General features: G+C 42.0%; 1 protein-coding gene across 1 annotated transcript in view; it reads right to left on the reverse strand.

Annotated features, from left to right (window-relative positions):
• prim2 (DNA primase subunit 2) overlaps nucleotides 1–24584 on the reverse strand; it is a 107944-nt gene that overhangs the window by 19585 nt on the left and 63775 nt on the right. The window contains exons 8-11 of the mRNA NM_001140166.1: nucleotides 21310–21377; nucleotides 18528–18600; nucleotides 16935–17120; nucleotides 83–209 (exon numbers count right to left, since the gene is read on the reverse strand). Of these exons, the coding sequence (NP_001133638.1) occupies nucleotides 83–209; nucleotides 16935–17120; nucleotides 18528–18600; nucleotides 21310–21377 (454 nt within the window). The remainder of the gene's footprint in view (nucleotides 1–82; nucleotides 210–16934; nucleotides 17121–18527; nucleotides 18601–21309; nucleotides 21378–24584) is intronic.

Consider the following 24584-nt stretch of genomic DNA (forward strand, 5'->3'; position numbering starts at 1 on the left):
AGGCTTAAAAGGCTAATAACGATAAAAAAAAGAGCTCATCACATGTGCAATAACCATGCATCTCTCCAGGTCCATGACTCACCGTGCTGGTCGCCTTGGCTGGGTGGGTTTGACAAAATCACCTTCATGCAACTGTAAGGGGTGTAGTCTGTGCGCTTGCCTTCCTTCCCGAACATGTGGCGGATGCTGTAGGCATATGCTTTGTCAAACTGCAAGGCAAAAAGAGAGCAAAAGAAAAGAGAGGTGAGACATGGGGTTGTAGTGAAAGAGGGCAAGGGAACATAGGGAGGGATGGGGGGTGCGGGAGGTTGGGGGTGAAAACAGAGATGTTGTCGTACATCATGTCGGTGGCGGCAGGGTGTTTTCCGCCATGAAATATTGAGCTATTAAAAGGAACCTGCTGCAGTGGTGTTTCCAAACTCCAGACAGCCGTTACTGGATTATGGGTAGTGGGCCCTTCCCCCCCATCTCTTTTTATCCCTCCATCTCTCTCTTCCCTGTTACTGGCTCCACACCTCTTCACATATATGCTGTGATCATTTGTCAGAAAGGCGTTAACATAAGGAGACCGATTTAAAGCAGTAAAAACGCCAATCACACAGTCACATTACGGGCCCATACACTACAGACAACCTGTTATTGGAAAGTTCCTATTGAATTGTGGACCCATTGTTGTGGATGATACAATCAAAACCATCAATCCTTGTGAAAAAAATGCATAGGCCTATAAGACATGACAAACACATATGGGAAAAAAAGTGCTCGAAACTCACTCAATTGAATAATTCAAGAAAACCCAACGAACCGCTGATCCACTGAAAATCAAAAGAAGCATTCAACAGTGACCGCAGAACCTCTGAAGCAGCGTTTTACAAACTCAGTCCTGGGGACCCAAAGGGGTGCACGTTTTGTTTTTGCCCTAACACTACACAGCTGATTCAAACCAAAGCTTGATGATTAGTTGATGATTTGAATCAGCTGTGTAATGTTAGGGCAAAAACAAAAACGTGCACCCCTTTGGGTCCCGAGGATCGAGTTTGAGAAACCCTACTCTAAAGCACCTGAATCTTTCCATTCCATAGCCACAGCTTTCCCCCTCTCTGCAGACAGACCTACTGTCGATACCGCCACCTCCGAGGGTCCGCCCCCTGTCCTGCTCCAAAATATACGGCATGTGCTTAAGAAACCATTACAGTGTTTGCGTTCGATGGGGGTCACTGCATTCAATCTCAGCGGTGAACTCAATTTACCAATCATATGTACTCTTGTAGCTGCTCAAAAGGGAAATACGGCCTCCCACTGATGGTAAAATCAACAGAGGGCTGCGGGAGAGCGAGAAAACATTAATCACGATGGTACTCATCATAATCCATTACAGTTGCAATAAAACCCCTGGACTTGACAAGGTGACCAGCTGCATCGTAGCAATCTCAGGAGCGATAAAAACTACTCACCAATCATATATTAATTATATGGTGCTCCTAAGGATTTAGGAAGCCATTTCCAGTTTAAAGATCACAGCCTACTGTATTAAAATTGTTCTAGGAGCGCTTTGGTCGGTGCTTTGACATTTGTGTAAAAGTTTCCGGTGTTACCGCTATTCATGCATATTAATAAGTGACAGTGAGCACGGAGAGTTTGACACTAAAAACTTAGGACATCGAGAACAGATAGTTAAGAAAAGGACTTCATCTTTTTTTGACAAGTACATCAACGAAACCACACAAACTGTGAAGTAGGTAACTTTGATTGAAAGGTCACAAGCCACTACTTCCGGATGCCTACTTGTCCATCCAGTCAGAGCCACTCACAAGGAGCCGAGCTCCAAGGACAACAATGACATTTGTTAGATAAAGCCAGTCTAATTACACAGTGGCGGAGCTATTGAGTGTCAGAAGTGCCAGCCATTCAGTGCTCTGCTGAAAGACTGCCACACACGGAGCCACTGCACACCCCACTTCTCTTATAACAGTAATTACTGTATTAATGTCAACTATTTCCAAAGTAATGTATGCAAATGCTCATTGGAGGAAGTGCATTGTTTTTCCATCACTGATCTTAAATTCCAGCTGGAATAAATTGGCAGCACGCTCTTTTCTTTGCAATTGCAAGCTTTTCTTTAAGGCATGGTAGCGTTTACTTAGCATCTCTGAAGAGTGCCAAACGTAATTTTCAAACAGAGTCCTAACCAATTCTACATGTACAACCTCGTGAAAATATCAGCAGTAAGACACCCACGGGTGGGTGGTCCCTAAACTATATATATTTTTTAAAACACGCGGCGCCAAATGAACGGTGAACAAATGGCAGATCGACATTCGGAGCGCTGTGCGCTCCCTTACGGAATGTAATTTCAAAACCTGAGAGCTGCTTGTCTTTCCAATGTTTGACAGCAATATGTAGGCTAGTTGAAGTGAGATTGATGTAAGGCATGTCTGACGCTAAACTTTAACCCGTAACTGAAAAGCTAGCGAATCCAATAATGAATCACAATGGAAAGATTTTGCCATTTCATAATTTATTTCAATACCAAAAATGGCTCAAAGCATTCAGATTCTGTTTTGCACACCTACCAAAAACAACAAAAGCAACATGCAGGAAAACAATGAAGCTCTCATTTCAAAGCTTTATCAAACACATCCCAAGAGGTAACAGATCCTGAGAAGTTGGCTTCAATGTGGAAAAAAACCCCATACAAACCATAGTAGCGTGCAGCCGGTACTACTTCATTTAACCCCAAACAGTCCCTCATTTCTACTGAGGGTTTTGGAAGAGGCTGTGTGAAAACTACAGAAAGCAGCCAGAGCAGACAGGAAGTAAAGCATGTTGACACGGCTGTTGGATAATGCAGTGTCTGCCCTGTGGGCCTTCTGTACAGCCTGCTAACATCTCCAGTCCAACACACGTTGGCAATGGTGTCAGAGTAGAGAGGATAAGAGGTGTGTGTGTGTGTGTGTGTACACAAGCCTTGCCGTGGCTCCTCAGAGACAGTCCATTGTGACTGATGTGGCACTAGGACTAATCCATTTTATGTGTAATGCCATTAAAGCATGTTTCATTTTAATCACCACTACAAGCCTTATGACAAAGAACACCTTGTCAAATAAAGGGTGCAAACTCAGGGCAACATTGAAGATGAGGGACTCCATAATACATCATGGCTCTTCCTAAAATGCACATTTGTCTGCTGTTGCGGTTAAGAAAAGTGGAGCCTTCAGAGACCATTATATTAGTGGGTTGGGTAAATAGCTTGAGGATACAAGCTACATACATGCTACATAATTGTTAGGCACTTCCTGCCTTTATGGATGACAAATAAATGTAGTCTAACATTTTGGGAACTCTAGGCTATAGACTGGCTCTGGATTTAGGTGGAAAGCACAGAGGATATTGGATATATTAATATGTAAAGTCTTCTTAAAATCCATACAATTTTAATCCAACTTCGGAAAGGTTTCTTCAGAGTCCAAGCCCATAGTGGACATTACGGCAGTAGTCTAAGCAATCGCCATATATGTTCAGAAGCTTTTTTTTTCAATACAGGAAGCCTTTTCTTTCAGTGTCAGGGTGCGAACAGAGCACAGCTCCTCCACCTTTCTTGTCTGGCTGTGTCAAATGTATCAAGAGCAGACAGCAAAAGCGAGAGCGCTCCAAAGACTAATGCTTCGGCAGAGACATTAAGCATAGAACTAGATGGAAACAGAGATTACATCCTGGGAGTGACTTGAATAATAAAAACCTGTAGCACCTTCAAGGAGCATTTAAATAGTTTGGCAGGGTTTTGCATGCAGCCAGTCACATACAGATTCGCCAGACACTCAATGTTCCTGGGTCAATTACCTAATTACCCAGTTTCAATCAAGGGCAGTGAATGAGAAACTATTAAACTACAGAAAAACTAAGTGCTATATGGAGGACCGAGTCATGAGTAGGAGTGGAGGGAGAAACAAATAGGACTGTTATAATAGGAGTTTCTGGTCTCAGTGTAGGATAATGAAAATAAACAAATACCTGCATCTAAATACCATAAGATCGAGCATAATTATATTTTAGCAAACACTAGCGTTTATTTACTATGGGCCTCCAGTTGAACGGGATGGCCTACCTGTCATGCATGGGTATACAGTACTAGTTCAAAAAGTTTGGACACACCAACTAATTCAAGGGTTTTTCTTTATTCTTACTATTTTCTATATTGTAGATGAGTAGTGAAGACATCAAAACTATGAAATAACACATATGGAATCATGTAGTAACCAATAAAGTGTTAAATTTGAGATTCTTCAAAATAGCAAACCTTTGCCTTGATGACAGCTTTGCAAACTCTTGGCATTCTCTCAACCAACTTCATGAGGTAGTCACCTCAAATGCATTTAAATTAACAGGTGTGCCTTGTTGAAAGTTAATTTGTGGAATTTCTTTCCTTCTTAATGCATTTGAGCCAATCAGTTGTGTTGTGACAAGGTAGGGGTGTGTTGTGACAGCAGATAGCCCTGTGGTAAAAGACCAAGTCCATATTATGGCAAGAACAGCTCAAATAAGCAAAGAGAAACGACAGTCCATCATTACTTTAAGACATGAAGGTCAGTAAATCCGGAACATTAAGAACTTTGAATGTTTCAAATGCAGTCGCAAAAACCATCAAGCGCTATGATGAAACTGGCTCTCATGAGGACCGTCTCAGGTAAGGAAGACCCAGAGTTACCCCCGGTGCAGAGGATAAATTCATTAGAGTTAACTGCAACTCAGATTACAGCCCAAATAAATGCTTCAGAGTTCAAGTAACAGACACATCAACATCAACTGTTCAGAGGAGACTGCATGAAATCAGGCCTTCATGGTCCAATTGCTGCAAAGAAACCACTACTAAAGGACACTTACTGGGACTATCATTTGTTTTTCAACAGGACAATGACCCAACACACCTCCAGGCTGTGTAAGGGCTATTTATCCAAGAAGGAGAGTGATGGAGTGCTGCATCAGATGACCTGGCCTCCACAATCACCTGACCTCAACCCAATTGAGATGGTTTGGGATGAGTTGGACTGCAGAGTGAAGGAAAAGCAGCCAACAAGTGCACAGCATATGTGGAAATGCATTCCTCATGAAGCTAGTTGAGAGAATGCCAAGCTGTCAAAGGGTGGCTACTTTCAAGAATCTCAAATATAAAATATATATTTTGATTTATTTAACACTTTTTTTGGTTACTACATGATTCCATGTGTTATTTCATTGTTTTGATGTCTTCACTATTATTCAACCAAGTAGAAAATCGTAAAAATAAAGAAAAACCCTTGAATGAGTGTGCACTTTGAACTTTGAACTGGTACTGCATACAGTTAAAGTCGGAAGTTTACATACACCTTAGCCAAATACATTTAAACTCAGTTTCTCACAATTCCTGACATTTACCCTAGTAAAAATTCCCTGTCTTAGGTCAGTTAAGATCACCACTTTATTTTAAGAATGTGAAATGCCAGAATAATAGTAGAGCGAATGATTTATTTCAGCTTTTATTTCTTTCATCACATTCCCAGAGGGTCAGAAGTTTACATACTCATTTGTTTGGTAGAATTGCATTTAAAAATTGTTTAACTTGGGTCAAACGTTTTGGGTAGTCTTCCACAAGCTTCCCACAATGAGTTGGGTGAATTTTGGCCCATTCTGCCTGACAGAGCTGGTGTAACTGAGTCAGGTTTGTAGGCCTCCTTGCTTGCACATGCTTTCTCAGTTCTGCCCACAGATTTTCTATGGGATTGAGGTCAGGGCTTTGTTATGGCCACTCCAATACCTTGACTTTGTTGTCCTTAAGCCATTTTGCCACAACTTTGGAAGTATGCTTGGGGTCATTGTCCATTTGGAAGACCCATTTGCGACCAAGCTTTAACTTCCTGACTGATATCTTGAGATGTAGCTTCAATATATCCACACAATTTTCCTCCCTCATGATGCTATCCATTTTGTGAAGTGCACCAGTCCCTCCCGCAGCAAAGCAACCCCACAACATGATGCTGCCACCCCCGTGCTTCACGGTTGGGATGGTGTTCTTCGGCTTGCAAGCATCCCCCTTTTTCCTCCAAACATAACGATGGTCATTATGACCAAACAGTTCTATTTCTGCTTCATCAGACCAAAGGACATTTCTCCAAAAAGTACGATTTTTGTCCTCATGTGCAGTTGCAAACCATAGTCTGGCTTTTTTTATGGCGGTTTTGGAGCAGTGGCTTCTTCCTTGCTGAACGGCCTTTCCGGTTATGTCAATATAGGACTCGTTTTACTGTGGATATAGATACTTTTGTACCCGTTTCCTCCAGCATCTTCACAAGGTCCTTTGCTGTTGTTCTGGGATTGCTTTGCACTTTTCGCACCAAAGTACGTTCATCTCTAGGAGACGGAACGCGTCTCCTTCCTGAGCGGTATGACGGCTGCATGGTCCCATGGTGTTTATACTTGCGTACCTTTGTTTGTACAGATGAACGTGGTACCTTCAGGCATTTGGAAATTGCTCCCAAGGATGAACCAGACTTGTGGAGGTCTACAATTTTCTCTGAGGTTTTGGCTGATTTCTTTTGATTTTCCCATGATTTCAAGCAAAGAGGCACTGAGTTTGAAGGTACACCTCCAATTGACTCAAATTATGTCAATTAGCCTATCAGAAGCTTCTAAAGCTATGACATAATTTTCTGGAATTTTCCAAGCTGTTTCAAGGCACAGTCAATTTAGTGTATGTAAACTTCTGACCCACTGGAATTGTGATACAGTGAATGATAAGTGAAATAATCTGTCTGTAAACAATTGTTGTAAAGATTACTTGTGTCATGCACAAAATAGATGTCCTAACTGACTTGCCAAAACTATAGTTTGTTAACATGAAATTTATGGAGTGGTTAATGACTCCAACCTAAGTGGATGTAAACTTCTGACTTCAACTGTATAGAGCCTTGCAAAAGTATTCAGACCCCTTGGACTTCTTCACATTTTATTGGGTTTCAAAGTGAGATTAACATTAATTTAATTGTCATTTGTTTGTCAACAATCTACACAAAATACTCTGCAATGTCAAAGTGGAAGAAAATTAATTTATTTTAATTTTTTTAAATGAGGATTTAAGTTGAATTCCTCTCCCAGCTTCTGGTGTAAAGCAGGTTTTCCTCTAGGACAGAGGTTCTTAAGAGCTCGAGACCCAAATGTGAAATGTGCTGTCCTCGAATGACCCAAACTAAGAAGAAATAGTGTATGATTCTAAATGTTTACTCATAACTCGTGACCCACTTCTCACATATTTAGGGCTCACTTTGGGTCCCAAACCATCGTTCAAGAAACCCTGCTCTAGGATTTTGCCTGTGCTTAGCTCCATCTCATCTCGTTTTATCCTGGAAAAACTCCAGTATTTGCCGATGACAAGTATACCCATACCATAATGCAGCCACCACCATGCTTAAAAATAAAGAGCCAGTTACTCAGTGATGTGTTGTGTTTACCCCAACTTAAGTATCTTGTTGCATGTTTTGGAATATTTGTATTCTGTATATTTGTATTCTTTTCACTCTGTCATTTAGGTCATTATTGTAGAGTCACTACAATGTTGTTGATCAATCCTCAGTTCTCTCCCATCACAGACATTGAACTCTGTAACCGTTTAAAAATCATGAGCCTATATAGTCGCTGAATACTCCTGCAACGATAGTATTTTGTGTTCTTAAATCCTTAAATCCATTTTAATCCCACTTTAACACAAAATGTGAAGAAATGCAAGGGGTCTATATACTTTTGCAAGACACTAAGGCAGGTACTCAACATGGAGGTTGGAACAAAGCAGGTAAAAAAAGACTATAAAATGATAAGCAAGCACACTGACATAAGCCAAAACAATGTTCTACTGCTCACCACACAAATGCAGAATAAACACATTTTGTAAATGAAAAAATATAAATGACTGGAACTGTTAACATATCCAATTAGTACAGTGTATCGGCTCATCCAGGCTGCTAGCAAGTACCCCCTCCTGATGGTTCAAATTGATTTCATGTGTTCATTTCTCACTCTCAACCACAACTTTAAAGGTAGACTCAGTGACATGACGTAGATGCAGAAAGTTAAGTGCATAATGGGTAAATTTTCGCAACAACTAAGAGCGTTGAAGTGCAAGGCTCAACTTCTCCGCTATTTTGGTTCCGTGAATGCCACACTGTAACAGCGTGAAGAGAACCGGTGCACATGCCCAGATATGGTGTGTGACTGAGAGCGAAGTGTTGCATCTCGCTCATCTCAATATCGGCGGTGTTGCTTGTGGCAACTTCATTTTGCTAAGTCTACCTTTAAGAAGTACAAATAAAAACAAGCAAGGTCTGTGTTACCCATTGTCCTCAAAGTTATTAGTCTTGCAAAACAATGCACAAAATGTTTTCTAATCCAAGTCTTAACTTTGGAAAGATCATCGGGGTGATAAATATGCAAAAATGTTTCAAAACCCAACTGACATTTTTGGAACTTTTGAGGGTATTACATTGCAGATAAACATTGTTAAATCAGATGTTATGAGACAAATGAAGGCAGTGTAAGAGCTATAGTTTTCATGATGCCTGATAGGCTTTGGCCATATCACATTCACCCATTGTGTTTTCAGATTAGTGGAGATGAAGGAAAGGAGACAACGAGAAGGGAATGCTACTTTAGAGTTGAGATGATGTGCCCTTGACAGCCACGAGTAAAATAATTGGACTGTGATCAAATAAGACCACCTCTTTCGATTTTGCTGCATAAATAGATTTAACATTGGACACAGAATTACTTTTCCACTGGAGCAACTCAAGTAAAGCAGCTACTTTAGTCAAGGGCACATTTCTTCAGTGTTCAAACCTGCTTGAAACCGTCACAGATCTAGAAGCAGTGAGTCCCACCCACTTTACACCCTGCCACCCTTGAGTGTCTCCTCTCGCTGTCAATTAGTGGTGGGAAGTCATGGAGGCGCAGGTGGGTTTTGTTGAGTAAACAGCGTCTAGGGCAGCCAGGTAGAGCTGCTTGATGGAGGACACCTCGTTGGTACTGTGGACTGTGATGTCTCAGGAGAAGGGGAGTGCTCTAATTAAACCAGCAGCTGCTTTGCAAGTGTGTGTGTGTTGCGTGTATGTGCGCACAGGTGTGTGTGTGCGCGCAGGTGTGTGTGTGGATGAATGGCGATACTATACTACCCGTCTGAGCCTATTATCTCTGGGCCGATCCTGCGCTTGTTGAACACCACATGCCTTTTTTGACATTGGCAAGGGGACAGCGTTTTTACCATAAATTATACACCGCTTACTGCCTGAAGGTAACAGATCAAAATACACAGTAAAGTAGACCTTGGTAGACAGTAGAAAAATAGAGGGTAAGATTGAGAGGACTACCCAGCTACTAAGCACAGCTATTCTGCACAGTAGTTGTAGAATATCTTGCCACTAATTGGCACAGAACAACCAACCACTCTATGCATAAGTGAACATAATATCAGGATTTGCATTCCAAGTATTGGGCCTATACAATTTTACGCTGCAATAGGCATGAATTATCATCCTTATACCAAGAGCGATGTCGAAATATTTGAAATGCTTCTCAATTAGACGCGATCTGACCATTTACTTGAGCAGAGAAAGATAGTAGATCAATGGAGCTCAACTGTTGGGAATGAAATTCCTACACGTAGCCTAGCTCTCAAACATCCCATCAGGCTTAGACTGAAGTCTGGAGACCTTCCCAGGATACACTGCGTCAGGCAGCAACAGTAACTTAGGCAGAATCTGGCTGTGCTGGGCTGTTGCTTCACACCAGTGGAGAATATTAAGAATCCTGAAGAGGGGTTGGGTTAAATGCGAAAGACACATTTCGGTTGAATGCATTCAGTTGTGCAACTGACTAGTTATCCCCTTTCTCCTGGTGGACTCCTTAGGCTGGCTGTTCAGGGAGATGCTTCTCTCTCCTCAGCCCTCTGTCTCAGTGGTCATCCTTCAAAAGCACCCCTCAGCACTTACAGCTCCGCAGAACAAAGCCTAGTGATGCATGTGTTTTAAAGTTTACATTGCTAGAAGAGAGAAGAAAAAAAAAGACTCAATGTTGAAAAGCTTTGATGACAGCAGCTCTGCAATTTCCTGAAACAATCCATTGTTGTTTGCCCATCTATCAAGCCATCTGTCCATGAGCAAACACAAGACTAAATTTACTACACAAACTCAAAATAAAAAACCGTGTAGAATAAAAGTTTTACAGTAATAAACAGTCATTAGGGTCTAGCCTGGAGTTGCATACCAATTGATAATCTATGCTCATCTATTTTCAAACCAATTTCTTTACACTTCCTGTGAATGATTCAGAGAAAACCAAACAAACACATCTTGTGAATTCCAATTACAGTGCCTAGTGGGGCTGCACACCCCTTGTACTGTCTCCACATTCTGCTGCCTTAAAATTACATAAAAACATTTATTACATTAGATTTTTCCACCTACAGATGTAGTACACAACCTACTCCACACTTCCAAAATGAAAGAATAATTAGTTGTGCAAAGTTGGTAGAATCTTATTCAAAATTATTCACAGCTGTAATGGCTGCCAAAGGTGCTTCCACCAACTATTAACTCTGGGGTGTGAAGACATATTCAATCAAGGCACCATGGTTTTTTATTTTGTATCACTTTGGAAATGTGGAGTAGGTTGAGTGCATCAGTAGGAAAACGATTCTAATTCTAGATCTAAAATGTGCCCTGGGGGGAGGGGGGGTTGTAAAAATAATTTATCTTTGAATAGCAAATCAAAGTTTATAGGAAATAAATCCTTTGATTTTACCATATTTGACCGCAGAGTGAAATGTTATAGGTTTTGTAGATTTGTAGGAAAAAACACATTTACTCCCTTTTTAGACTTCATTTTAAAGCAGCATAATGTGAAAACTGTGCAAGGGGTGTGTAGACTTTCACTAGTGACTGTATAACTGAAGAATATTTGATTTGGGAGGCGTCTGCAAAGTAACTTGAGTTTACATCAGGTGAGCAGGAACTAAGAAAATAAGTCCTATAGATTTATGATACGCAATTTTACTCTGACTACATATGTAGCAGTTTTTTCAAATTCTCTATAGGTCTGGATATACATCCAACATAATATCGGTGTCAGCTTCTCGAGGTCAACAGTACAACTCCACAGGTCCATATGCCTGTGTTTATAGGCTCATTACACCCGCAGGCGCTATAAAAGATGCTCCGACATGCAGCTGCTACACAAGCTGCCAACACCTGCTAGACTGTAAATGTTTTTTCTTTTCTTTTTTAAATAAGACCGGCAGCACCTTGGTCCAGACTTGCTGCTTTCATCTTTAGATGGAATGCGATTCGGGAAGGAAATACGAATCACTAATGTAGATATGGCGTGTCCCTGCATGGCCAGTCAGGAGGATTAGCTCCTCTGCAGGTCGGTCCGCCAGTGAGCCAGTCTAATGAGTTTCACCCTGACGCACCTCACTTTGTCCACGCTCCATCAACACAAATGTTGTCCGCTAAGCAGCAGTAGAGACCTGAGCCGTTCTGCCCTGCCGGCCCCCTGGCCTCCAACCACAGAGAAGAAAAGGTTAACATGGTCCAGGCTATTGATATGGAGCGTATGCGGTCAGAGTGCAGAGGCGCGAGACAGTGCAATATTGATGAGGGTTTTCTGAGGATGTAGTCATGTTCCAGGAGCATGCAGAAGGCTGAGGAGCTGGAAGAGGGCCAAGGGGCTTCTTGCCATTATTTATTTACATCAAATCAGCTTCATACTGAACTTAATCAATAATGGAACTTACACACATTGGTTCATCACGAGTCGCCACGTCTGAGCTGATTCCGGCTGTTTCTCCTAATAGCACATCAGCTTGGGACTGCTTTTACTAATGCAGCACCGTACTTGCGGTGGACATATTTCAGTGTCTGTTGACAAATAATTTACCTTCACTTAACCCCTTACACTGGTGGGAATTTGCCTATATGGATAGGGCTAAATTGAAATGTTTCTTACAAAATAAATATGGAAAGTACATGCATAACCATGGTAGCAATTAAAAGGTTAGACTAAAGGTGAGGACAACAGTTCACCTGACTAGACTGAATCTGACCATTACACTTGATTTCATGTGCATTTTACATGTACTTTAGTTTGCCACATTTATTGCTAACGAAATCTGAAAATACTCTGGACACATTCAGTAACATGGTAAGAACATTCTTGGAAAATATGGGGTAGGTGCAACACAAGACAAAACAATTACTTGGGTTTGAGTGAGAGGTCTAACAGGTCTCCAAGTGGGCATGCACCTCTTTAAAGTGTGCACAGTTCCTAAGTAATTTCAATGCACTTATGACTCAAAGAAGAATCTTCATCCATAAGGTGTTTTTTTGTTGCTCAGCTAGCTGTGCCATCGAGGAACTACAGCAAGCACACTTGTAGTTGTTTTGATTGGAACAACCCCGCTTCCCCGCCTTTACAGAATTACTGTTGTTTACGCAATCCAAAAACGGTACATTATAAAATCGCAATCTGGGTCAGGCGGGCATCATTTGAAAGTTTGTTCTATTGCCAAAATGACTAGCAAAATACGATCTTACAGTGTTAGGCTTTCACAAGGCAAGTGCATTCAGCTGCGTGGTCCACTGCAAATTGTGTTCACAGTACAACAAACATTAGCTCATCGTGTTCAGGATAACCCAGGGTATTTATTTATTTTTATTTTATTTATCCGTTATTTTACCAGGTAAGTTTACTGAGACCACATTCTCATTTGCAGCAACGACCTGGGGGAATAGTTACAGGGGAGAGGAGTGGGATGAATGAGCCAATTGGAAACTGGGGATTATTAGGTGACCATGATGGTATGAGGGCCAGATTGGGAATTTAACCAGGACACCGGGGTTAACACCCCTACTCTTACAATAAGTGACATGGGATCTTTAATGACCTCAGAGTCAGGACACCCGTTTAACGTCCCATCCGTGTATAAGCCATGTCATCTTGTAACTGTACATCAAACATTGTGATCATAAATGTTGACACTATATTACATGAGTTTTATGATATGGAAATGTAAATTACACATTTGGACTCACGGGTGTTTGGCTTGCTTGTATGACGTCAAAGCGGTATTTATTATAATCCTCAACGTACTGGATCATCTTCCAAAATACATTGAGTCCTCGTAATTTACAGCATTTCCCTCACTCAGGAAACAAAAAATGTGCAAAAGTTGCCCAATTACCAGGAGGGGTGGGGGCAACTTCTTGTTGCAGGTGCGGCGCTCAAGTTCAGACCGGCTGTCAGTCAAAACCGAGACAGAGTGGTGAAGCGGCGACCCTCAGCTCTGACGTCATGTATAGCATGTTAGTGTACAGCCACTGCTTTCCAATTTAGGCGCTTATCGGTGTCCAAATCTGCCATGTTCAAGTCATATACGGGTATGAGTGTAAAGGGCTACCGTGGGATATCATAGCCAAGTACCCAGAGTCAACATGACCGCAAAACAGCAGAACAAAAGAGAGTAGTCATCCAAATTAATACCTTCCGGAGAAACTCAGAAATCAATGGCGATCACGTTCGCTTCCATAATTTTTTCCCTCCCTGTTCTGTAACATTAGGTACCTCTGGCAGCCAAGGCAGGCCCCGTTTCAGCCTCGCTGGCTCCAATCTTCTCCCCCCGCGCCAGCCACATGCTAAATGGGGAGGCTTTATGCAGCCTGCCACAAACGGCACATACATCACTGGGAGAACCGCGACCTGCCTGGCACCAGCCTGCATCTCCGCTGCCTCCTCCACCATGGGACAAAGGCCTGGGCTTTGTGTATGCCGCAGTCCAAGTTCCACCTGAGAGGGCAGACAGAGGGGACCCAGCCACCCTGAAAATAGGTCACTTTGAGGAGTGGCGTTCCATGACCGGCAGAGAATCTGTCCGCCCGCCTGGGCTGGGAGCCGCTTAAACAGGACAAATGGTGCGAGGCTACTGTAGGATGGGGGATGTGGAGGAGGAGGAAGTGAAGCTGGAGGAATGGGAAAAAGGGCTTTTGAGAGAGTGTGTGAAAGTGGCTTCGCAGTAGTGAAGTCAAAGCAACTCTGAACTATGGCGTGCCTCCATGGAAACCAGTACAACAAGGCGAATGTTTTGTTCGCCACGCTGTACTGCTGAAGTCTCAGTGGAAAAGGCCAGTCTTGAAGGTGTCTCACAATGACCCTAATCTACTCGATGCCTAAGTCAGTCAGAAAGTTGAGAAGTGTACAGGGAGAAGTGTTCACAGAAATTATTTAATTTCAGGTGTTTGAGCAGAGTGCTGCTAGAAATCAATGTACTTATGTATTTATATGTCAAAATATACAGTATTGACTTATTTCACATGACTTTTCCCTCCCAACTTGTGAAAATCGAAGGGCAGCTCAGTAAGTATACACTCCAGTGTGAAAGTGAGTGTAGAAATTCAAGCGTCAGTCAAATGGTGTTACTGGGTAGACATTGACCAAAGTTAAACTAGAATGTACATAAGATTAAAATGTTCATTTCTATGATTAGCTAGTATCAAGTAGGCGTACATAAATGTAAATGTATGGTGTCTAATTCTGATTAAAACTTGTAAGACAATTCAAATTTCTGAGGCCCTGTTTGAATCTGTCACGTCCTGATCAGTAAAGGGGTATTTTGTTATTGTAGTTTGGTCAAGACGTGGCAGGGGGTGTTTGTTTTATGTGGTTCGGGGTTTGTTGGGCTATGTGTTTATGTAAAGGGGTGTTTGTTTAGAGTGTTCCGGGGTTTTGGTTAATGTTCTATGTTAGTTCTAGTCTTTCTATGTCTATGTTTAGTTAATGGGGTTGACCTTCAATTGGAAGCAGCTGCTCCTCGTTGCTTCTAATTGAAGGTCTTATTTAAGAGGGGTGTTTTTCTATGGGATTTGTGGGTAGTTGTCTCCTGTTTAGTGTGTGAGCACCTGATAGGACTGTTAGTGTCGTTCGTTCGTTCGTTCGTTCGTTCGTTCGTTCGTTCGTTCGTTCGTTCGTTCGTTCTGTATACGTGATTTCTTTGTTTTTTCCTTCTTCACATTAAAAAGAAGATGAGTATACACGTTCCCGCTGCGTTTTGGTCTGATCCTTACGACGCCCGTTACACTATCTACTTGTGTTGGGCATGTGAGTTAATATTGTGAAACTACAGTAATCTGTGGACATTTGTCTTCCTTTTTGAGGACATATTTGTAAAGTGGTGCTTCAAAACACATCTTGTCCCAAAATTACTCAGCTAGATCTTAACTTTTGCTCTTACAAAGAAAAAGTGGCAAAGGCACCCATTTTCTCTGTGGTGTTGTCACTGAAAATTGCACACAATTTTAAACAATCAACGAAAAAGCAGTATCTGCAGAAAGAGAACCATTGTGTATCTTCTTCATTTTACATTACTGGAAGTGCATAAACACATCTTATCCCTCCCCCACCTGTCCTTGTATTGTCACAATGTAACACCTGTATTTTTAGCCCTCCATTGATCAATACGATTGCTGCAGTCGAAGCACTTTAAAAGCATACGTTATTCATTTTGTGGTATATTCTTCTCATTTGCAAGATAACACAACTCACGAAGAAACAAACATAACCTTCCAGAAGTATGGTATTGGTTTTCTTTCCCCAAATCATGTTGTTTTCTTAATCCATAAATTATTCAAACTCAACTGAAAATTCAAGTACAAATATAAATGTACAAAAAGGTTCCCATAAATGAATTATGCTGCTCCTACAGCATAACTGCTACGTATGTGCTGTTGATACATTCTAGCCTATGTACCCTGCCTGGGAATAACACTTGCAGAATCCTCATACACATATCGTTAATGCAGATTAGAAAATCTATCCTTCACCCCCTAGTATGAATTCGCTATCCTCCTGAAAATGTGGGTCTAAAAATAGTGAGCAAACTCCCTCAAAACGTTTTTCATTCTATAATTCCAAAGTTTCTAAAACGGCTGCTTTATTTTGTTCGTTTACCCACCATAACAGCGCAATCAGCCAGTCAACAACACACTAACCATACCGTACTGCCACAAATTGAAGCTCTTACCTGAAATACAGTAGCCACTAACATTACCACCACGGATGCATACAACTAGAAAACAGAAAGACCAGCACACTTGACCTAACAAAGGGATGCACTATCGGGATGACTTTCACTTTAACAGCCAGAGATACAGCAGACATTGAGTGTCCAAGACTTGAGTGGGCGAAAAATCGGGAAGTGGGTGGTGTTATTCTCCAGCTGAGCCTGAGGTGAAATTCCACTTGAACGATAAAGGAATTTACAGTGGAACAGCTTGAGTGAGCGCTCAAATCTCTTGACAGAGGATTATATTCAAATGTATCAGCTTTCAAAACAACTCCTCTAAGGAAGATGGGAACCTCATCAGGGTTCTGGTGATTGAGGATCAATTGGAAAGAACAGTTCAGATGCAGAATGAGAAGTGGAAACCGGGAGAGACCAGTTCAGCTGAGGACAGTCATTTTCTTGTTGAATGCATTGTAGACATGAAGTAAGACGGAATCATAACAGAGGTGCATTCGCTTACAATTCTAGAACTAAGATCCTGGAGGAAGGGCAGAACTTAATCTCTGCCATCAATACAACTATACAGTATGAGGACATTTAGGCCATACAACCAACCCGAGTAACTTGAGCGTTTCTTTGTGAATACATTGTGTTTATTATCCATGTACGATTAATTTCCTTCCTACTTCAAAATATTACTAGTTAAGAAATTGGACTGGCAATAGGCTCAACATATTGTTACGCACCCGAGAGGATCGCCTGAATTTTATGTATGTACTGTTGTCTCTGGCTGGAGCAGTTTTACACGCATTTTTAAAATCTAATTCATTTGAAATCAAACTCAAATCAAGTCCAAGAAGGTTACCTTGTCGGCGTCCACTTTGCCCTTGACGAACTCGGACCTCCAGAACTGCAGGGCCTGGTCCAGAGTGAGGCCGATACCCTTGAGGAACAGTCCGTACTGCATGCGCCCGCCGTGGCGGAGGTGGTGGCTGTCCCTCAACCCCCGGTGGAGCTGCCTCATGCACAGGGGGTAGGACTTGGCCGATAGCTAGAGGAAGAGACATTAACATATGCAGGCAGAAGGCAAGTCAACTATCTCACTCTATCATGGCAGTAATGCAATCAACAAGCTGCATGGAATTAACCATTTCATCCACCAATGACTCCATATTCCATGTTTGCTCTATGAAAGCACAGATATGCAGCCAGTTTGTTATGTCACCTGCGATACCCTAATCCAGACTAAGCTCAAATGTATCTAGGTCTGGCTTCCTTATCACTTAAAGCTGCGGTGGTACTGTGAAATAAATACAGCTCAATATCATGTAAATAAAGCACATGCACCTCTATACAATTGCCTTCCTGTACACTTTTCCTATCTTGTTCCATGTTCACATTTTATTTTTAATGCCCTCACCGTACGTAGCACAGAGATGTAATGAAAAGTTCATTATAAATAAAATGTATTATTAATGGCTGATAAGGAGGAACGCTGATTTAGCAGACCAGCGGGAGAGAGTAGTTGCGGTGCCTGTCTAGCCCAGCCGTCTGGGGATCACAAGGTCCTGTATTAGCCACTCTTAGCTCAAGGCCAACTCCACAGGTGCCGATCAGAGGTAGAAAAAAAATAACTAGATCCAAGGCCACAGACAGCCTTTCAATTCTGGTAGCAGAAGTCACCTACTGTGAGGTTGGAGACAGCACCAGTTATTATCAGGTTTACCAATCTGTTGACGTGATTGATTGATTGCGTCTGTGGACAGGTGTCTTTTATACAGGTAACAAACTGAGATTAGGAACACTCCCTTTAAGAGTGTGCTCCTAATCTCAGCTCGTTACCTGTAAAAAAGACCCCTGGGAGCCAGAAATCTTTCTGATTGAGAGGATACTTATTTCCCTCATTCAAATACTTATTTCCCTCATTAAAATGCAAATCATTTTATAACATTTTCGACATGCGTTTTTCTGGATTTTTGTTGTTGTTATTCTGTATCTCACTGTTCAAATAAACCTACCATTAAAATTATAGACTGATCATTTCTTTGTCAGTGGGCAAACGTACAAAATCAGCAGGGGATCAAATACTTTTTTCCCTCACTGTACTTTTTTTTTTGTGATCCTAAGGAGGTCTGATTATGGGAAAGCAGCGATGTAGTGGTAATAAAACAGTAAACGCTGACCTCGGTTCGCGGTGAGTAAAGTAACACTCCCTATACTGTTAATGCATTTTCCTGCAAAAGGTGTGTAAACACTCAAGCAAAATATGTGTGTAAAAGGCGTTTACCCTCCACTACGCCTCTGATGGAAACATACAGTATGGACCAATACCGAGATACTGTAGCAGCAGTTCTCGCCACATGACCATTTACATTTCTGTTCTGATATAATCAACATCCTCCATCTTACCTGCCATCCCCAGTATAAATGTGCCCTTTTTGTTTCAATGCATACTCACCGGATCGATCTGCTCCAAAGAAATTTTCCCAATACTCTTCTGTATGCTGTAGTCCTGACCCACGTAAGCATGGCTACAAGGACAGAAATGGACCAACAAGAGAGGGGCAAAGAGAAAATAGATGACTCCTGTCTATAACAATAGGTCCAGATAAATAACAGTCATTAACCTACAAAGTGCTACAGCAGGACACGGTTACATGGTTAGGGATCAGGGTCCATGATAACAAGCTTACTCTCCGCAGTCCTTTTAGAAAGTTATAATTGTGCACTATACAGAAATTAAGTCTGACTTATTTCATTGCATGGCGGATTGCAAAGAATTTTTTTTGCAATTTCCATACAGAAGAAGTATGTTTCAAATGCCCTTACATTTGGGAAATAAGTCCCAAATGGAAATGTTCAATGTTTCTCAAATAAAGTATGCGGACCAGTGACCATGTTTCTGGAATAAGTCAAAAGTAATGTTCTTCCTGCATGTTCTGCAGCTGTATCCATTTCTATTGTCCCTCCCAGCAAAATGTTACATTGGTCAAGATCAATCCCATTGATCGATATCTGTGTGATTGATTTACCAGTGCCTGACATTTGAACAGAAGCCCTCCATAAATTAACTGACTTGTCTTTGTGCAACTTCAGTATGCCTTGCCAAAAAACAGCTGTCCAATGAAGAGGATCCCCAGAGACCCTATGTATTACACAACCTCCGTAATCTTACCCAGTTAACAAAACATTTAACTGTCTGAAAATTGCAGGAAGATACATTCATTTACACACTTTCAAAATCTAAATATTGCTTCAATATTGCGTCCTCTCAAATTGCCTAATTTAGGCATCTTGATTTGATGGATAAAGGTCAAAACCCTATTTAACCTACGAAAGCTTAATAAATGTGAGGTGCATCTTCTCGCTCCGATCACAGCCTTACGGCACTGATATAATCCAGATGACAGAAATTGAGACTAAATACCATTTGAAAGGCCACTCGATTAAATGGAGCTCAACAGCCGGATTACGGGCTAATCAGGTTTGTAAAACCATATCCTTTGACTTAGATTAGAGGCCTGGACCACCTAATTGCCCACGAGGCAACATTAACACAATATATTGGGTCAAATGGCGATCATTTAAAAGAAATGTGTTTAAACAAGGTCCTTTTTCGGCATCACTAAAACGGTGTAAACCTCAGTGCCATTGACTGTCACAAGTTTCTTAACTATATCTGCAAGCTACTTAGATCAGGGCATTTCATCTAATTGATTTATCATGTTAACTTACGGTAAACCAATATCTAGAATTTGTCATTTCATGAAAATGATAATGAATTATAACTGTATTTAATCAAATATGACACATTCATCATTAAGAATGTATGTCCTAATAATTTCTCGAGTTTTCCTAGTATGCCTTAATTCTAAAGGAGAGGTGGTGTACATTAGTTTAAAGGGGGATCAATGATGCACTCCAGAAGCTGCCTTTTGAAAAACGGTTAAGCCACATTTGTGGTTCCCAGAGATACAAAGACAACTTTGGCTGCGGATGAAACCGGATCCTTCCCTGGTAATCTAGCTTTTACCACAGAACATCTCAAAGTGAAATGGAATCATCTGTGGGACCCAGCGACCGACGGTCCATGCACAGGCTTTGGGCTTATGCTGCCTGCTCAATTCTGATGGAGCGGGGCCCTGCCAGCTATCACTTCTGTGTCCAAGTCCTCTTGTTTTCCCGTTTCGATTCAACAGCTAGTTTGCTTGAGGACACGGGTTTGTTTCGAGGGCACAAGCTGGCCCCATGACACTACCTTATCTGGCTGCCCCAGCATGCATAGCCATGCATTGCAACACAGTGGGAAGGGTTCTGATGTCGAAACAACCTAAGTGCCTGCAATGACAGATCCAATTAAAAGAGGCCTCAATCGGGCTTCATTAAAAACCAAATGACACAGCTGGTTGGTAGAGTTGCCTTTGGGGAATGCCTTTTGTTTCCCTATCCTTTACAATCATTGAAGGATGCAGGGGGGGCTAGATGGCCAGTGAGACACAGGTGGAGGGGCTTTAACCTAGCCCAGGACTTCCTGGTGGGTCCTTTTCTGAAAGCCAGGATGGGCTTTAGACCTGTAGGGCCCAGGTTGGATCATTCCTACAGAGCAGGGGACTATGCCTGAGGCTATTTCAGAGAGCCATTGAAAGAGAGCATGTGTGGAAGAGATTTGAAGGAGGGAGAAAAAAGAGATTGCGGGAAATAGTAATCTGCAGAGGTCGTCGTGGCGATAGAGGGATTCTTTGCCTTTATTTTGCTCAGGCAGTCTGTCGGTCATGGGTGGGTGGATACTGTCGGGGCCTGGCTCTAAAAATAAAATCCCTGGCTTCCAGTTGACACATTAGCTTTGCTGTTTGCGTTCCATTATCACAGTGTTCGGAGACAGAGGGGACACGGTCTCAGAGGGAATCTAGCGTTAGGAACATTAGGCCTTTTCCGGGAAACGTGGCACACAAAGCGGATTCAGGAACATTTGTGAAGTGAATTTGAGTCGACCTAGAAATGAACTTAAAAATAAATAAGTACCGGTTTTTTTGGGGGGGGGGGGCTGCTTTTCAACAGAGGACTCAAGGTGTGAGTTCACCACAGTTATTTCAGTACCCTTTCAATCGGGTTCCTGCATGCCCCGTTAGTTTTGTCAAGCTGTATTTTTTGGGAGTGCAACCATAATGACTATATTGTCATAATGAATAAACTAAAGCAGCGGCAGAGAAAGCAATAATGCTACTAATGATGCCAATTACCTGAGGTGGTTAAGCAGAGGTTGGAGTCGTTCATCAGACTGCACTGCCGGTAGGGAGCGGGCTGTCAGCTGCAAAGAAAAAAAAGGGCACCACATGAGAAACAGTAGCACATCAACATGTTCGGAAAACATCAGTGAACGTTGCTGAAAGTTGCTGCAACAATTGAATGTTACTGTAATAATACTTCAATCTAAAAAGCAGAGGATATAGCTAAGGTCTTACAAAGTTTAACACCCTCATTGAAATTACGTCACTCCATGGCTTATGGAGAGAGGAAGTGTTATTATCCTTGCCAGTTGGAAGAATTGGGACACCAACCCAGCGATGGTGATTAATGTTTTACACAAGAGATATTTTATGAAACTCAACCATGAAGAGCCTTTTATCCCTCTCTGCACAAATTCCATAATTCTCACCCTCAACTTTATTTACGAATATCCCATAAGCATCCGACTTGGGAAAGCTTCCACTTGGAAGTTTCCGCACCAAGCTCTAACGCGATTCAGTCTTAAAACGTGTTTATAAAATTGAACAAGAAAGAAATGCCCCAAGAAAGTCTTAAACTTCCTCAGGCCTTTAGAAAAGACGCAGAGATGCTAAACTTAGAAGATATGGATCCAACGAGGTCCAAAATAGCCACCGAAACAATTAAAGCACATACAGATCTTTCGCCCTGCAAGGGTCATCAATTAATGCTGAAACCAGCGTGACAGGATATCTGTTTAGCGGAGCTAGAACAGAGACAATGATGAAGAGACGTGGCATTGTGAGCTTGATCAAACTATTGAAGCGGCGACAAATTGGATACCGTGGCCAGTCCACTGTGCCCTTTTCAGTCAATTGATCATCGCCTCCAGATCATAGGCGGTACCTTTCAGAGATTAAGAGCCAGACGTAAAAAAAAAAAAAACCTGACGCTGCAAACTGTAAAGGATGTCTTGTCTCATGGAGCTGGAGACAGATTTACTGACACATGGGTCAGTGTTCCCCTTCCTTTGTACACTTACCTACAACAGCTGCTCGCCCTATTGATTGCTTCATTTTTCATGTTTATTGATCAACTGCATGCTGGCATTAAGTATAAGCATTTAAAAAACGTAGGCCTTGCTGTGCAGGTACAACTTAAGCATACTAAACATATATCTAACCATATATTACAAATTCAACAATCATGATATGGGTTTTCTGCTATCAACAATGACTATATATATATATATATATATAAAAAAAGCCTGTTTTTAATCTGATCAGATTTCTCAATCCCAAAAGGTTAATCAGAATAGAACAATTGGGCTTGCTTGACACCTCAGCTATAAATTGATACTGTGCATCCTAACAACTGTAGATGCAAGAGTGAAAAAAAGACACTGAAAACAGGAAGACAGAAAAATATTTATGTCTCTTGAAATCAAAAATGACTGAAATCTAGTCAGATGGGGATCCAGCTTTGAATTTGACGCTCTTTTAATTACACGCTTTCTGTGATATCCCCTCACCGTCCTTGACGGAAGAGAATCGCCATTCTAATAACACACAACAGCCACAATGGCACGCTTATATGGGTGGAAGGAAAGGGTCCATTACCCCATTGCAGCGGCTGGTGAACCGCATAATTGCCACGAACGACGAATGGGAGCGACTCCCAATTTCTGAAGTCTAGCAGAGTGGGGTCAGCCTGTCCCGTTGTAAAGGAGCCAGACAAAAGATAAATCTCATACGCTGACCGGAGAAGGAGAGTGTCCTCCCACCCCAGCTTCATTACCATGACAATCACGTCCTGCTCTACTGTCTGCACATGGATATTTGATCCTGATTGGATACCGGATTGGACTCCGATCCCATTGTTGCAAAGCCTCCCTGCCACTTCATATTTATTAAATAATATACATCTTCATGAAGCCAAAGCAGAAGGACTTGGCTGTGTAACAACGACAATTTCTGTAAAGCATGCCTATCCGTGGAGAGTCAACTATTTTAATAAAAGGGAAGAGGAAAACCTTGCAAGAATATTTCAGTACTCTACCAGTTTAACTTGAAGACGGCTTTGACGCTCGTCAGATGTGGCAGGGTTTATAAAGTAGCACGGATTACAAAGGGAAACCCAGCCGCAAGCTGCCCAGTGACGCGAGCCTACCAGACAAGCTAAATTCCTTCTATGCTTGCTTTGAGGCAAGTGACAATCATGCATGAGAGCACCAGCAGTTCTGGACGACTGTGCGATCTCGCTCTCTGTAGCCGATGTGAGTAGGACCTTTAAACAGGTTAACATTCACAAGGCCGTGGGGGCCAGAAGGATTACCAGGACACGTATTAAGAGCATGCGCTGACTAGCTGGTGAGTGTCTTCACTAACATTTTAAATTCTCACTGACCCAGTCTGTAATACCTACATGTTTCAAGCAGACCACCATAGTCCCTGTGCCAAAGAACGCCAAGGTAACCTGTCTAAATGACTATCACCCCGTAGCATTCACATCTATCTGTAGCCATGAAATGTTTTGTAAGGCTGGTCATGGCTCACATCAACATCATCATCCCAAACACCCAAAATCCACTCCAATTCGTATAGCGCCCCAACAGATCCACAGATGACGCAATCCTTATTGCACTCCACACTGCCCTCTCCAACCTGGAAGAGGAACACCTAAAATGTAAATGTAAATGAACACCTATGTGAGAATGCTGTTAATTGACACCATAGTGCCCTCAAAGCTCAACACAAAGCTCAACACTAAGCTCAGGACCCTGGTACTGAACACCTCCCTCTGCAACTGGATCCTGGACATCCTGACAGGCCACCCCCAGGTGGTGAAGGTAGGCAACAACACATTCGCCATTGTCATATTTACAGTCGTACGTGGCCACGCACAACTTCAACACCATCATTACATCTGATGACACGACGGTGGTATGCCTGATCACCGACGACAAAACCGTCTATAGAGAGGAGGTCAGTGATCTGAAAGACAAAGGAGCTGATTGTGGACTACAGGAAATGGAGGTCTGAGCAAGCCCCCATTCACATCGACGGGGCTGTACAGTAGTCGAGTAGGTAGAGAGCTTCAAGTTCCTCTGTGTCCACATCATTAAGGAATTAACATGGTCTACATACACCAACACAGTCGTGAAGGAACGGAATTAAAATAAATAAAATAACCTCTACACCGAGGAGGCGGAAAAGATTCTGCATGGGCCCTCAGATCCTCAAAAAGTTCTACAGCTGCACCATCAATTGCATCTTGACTGGCTACATCACCGCTTGGTATGGCAACTGCT

Source organism: Salmo salar, chromosome ssa01, assembly GCF_905237065.1.
Source record: "Salmo salar chromosome ssa01, Ssal_v3.1, whole genome shotgun sequence".
In the NCBI taxonomy this organism is placed as follows: domain Eukaryota; kingdom Metazoa; phylum Chordata; class Actinopteri; order Salmoniformes; family Salmonidae; genus Salmo; species Salmo salar.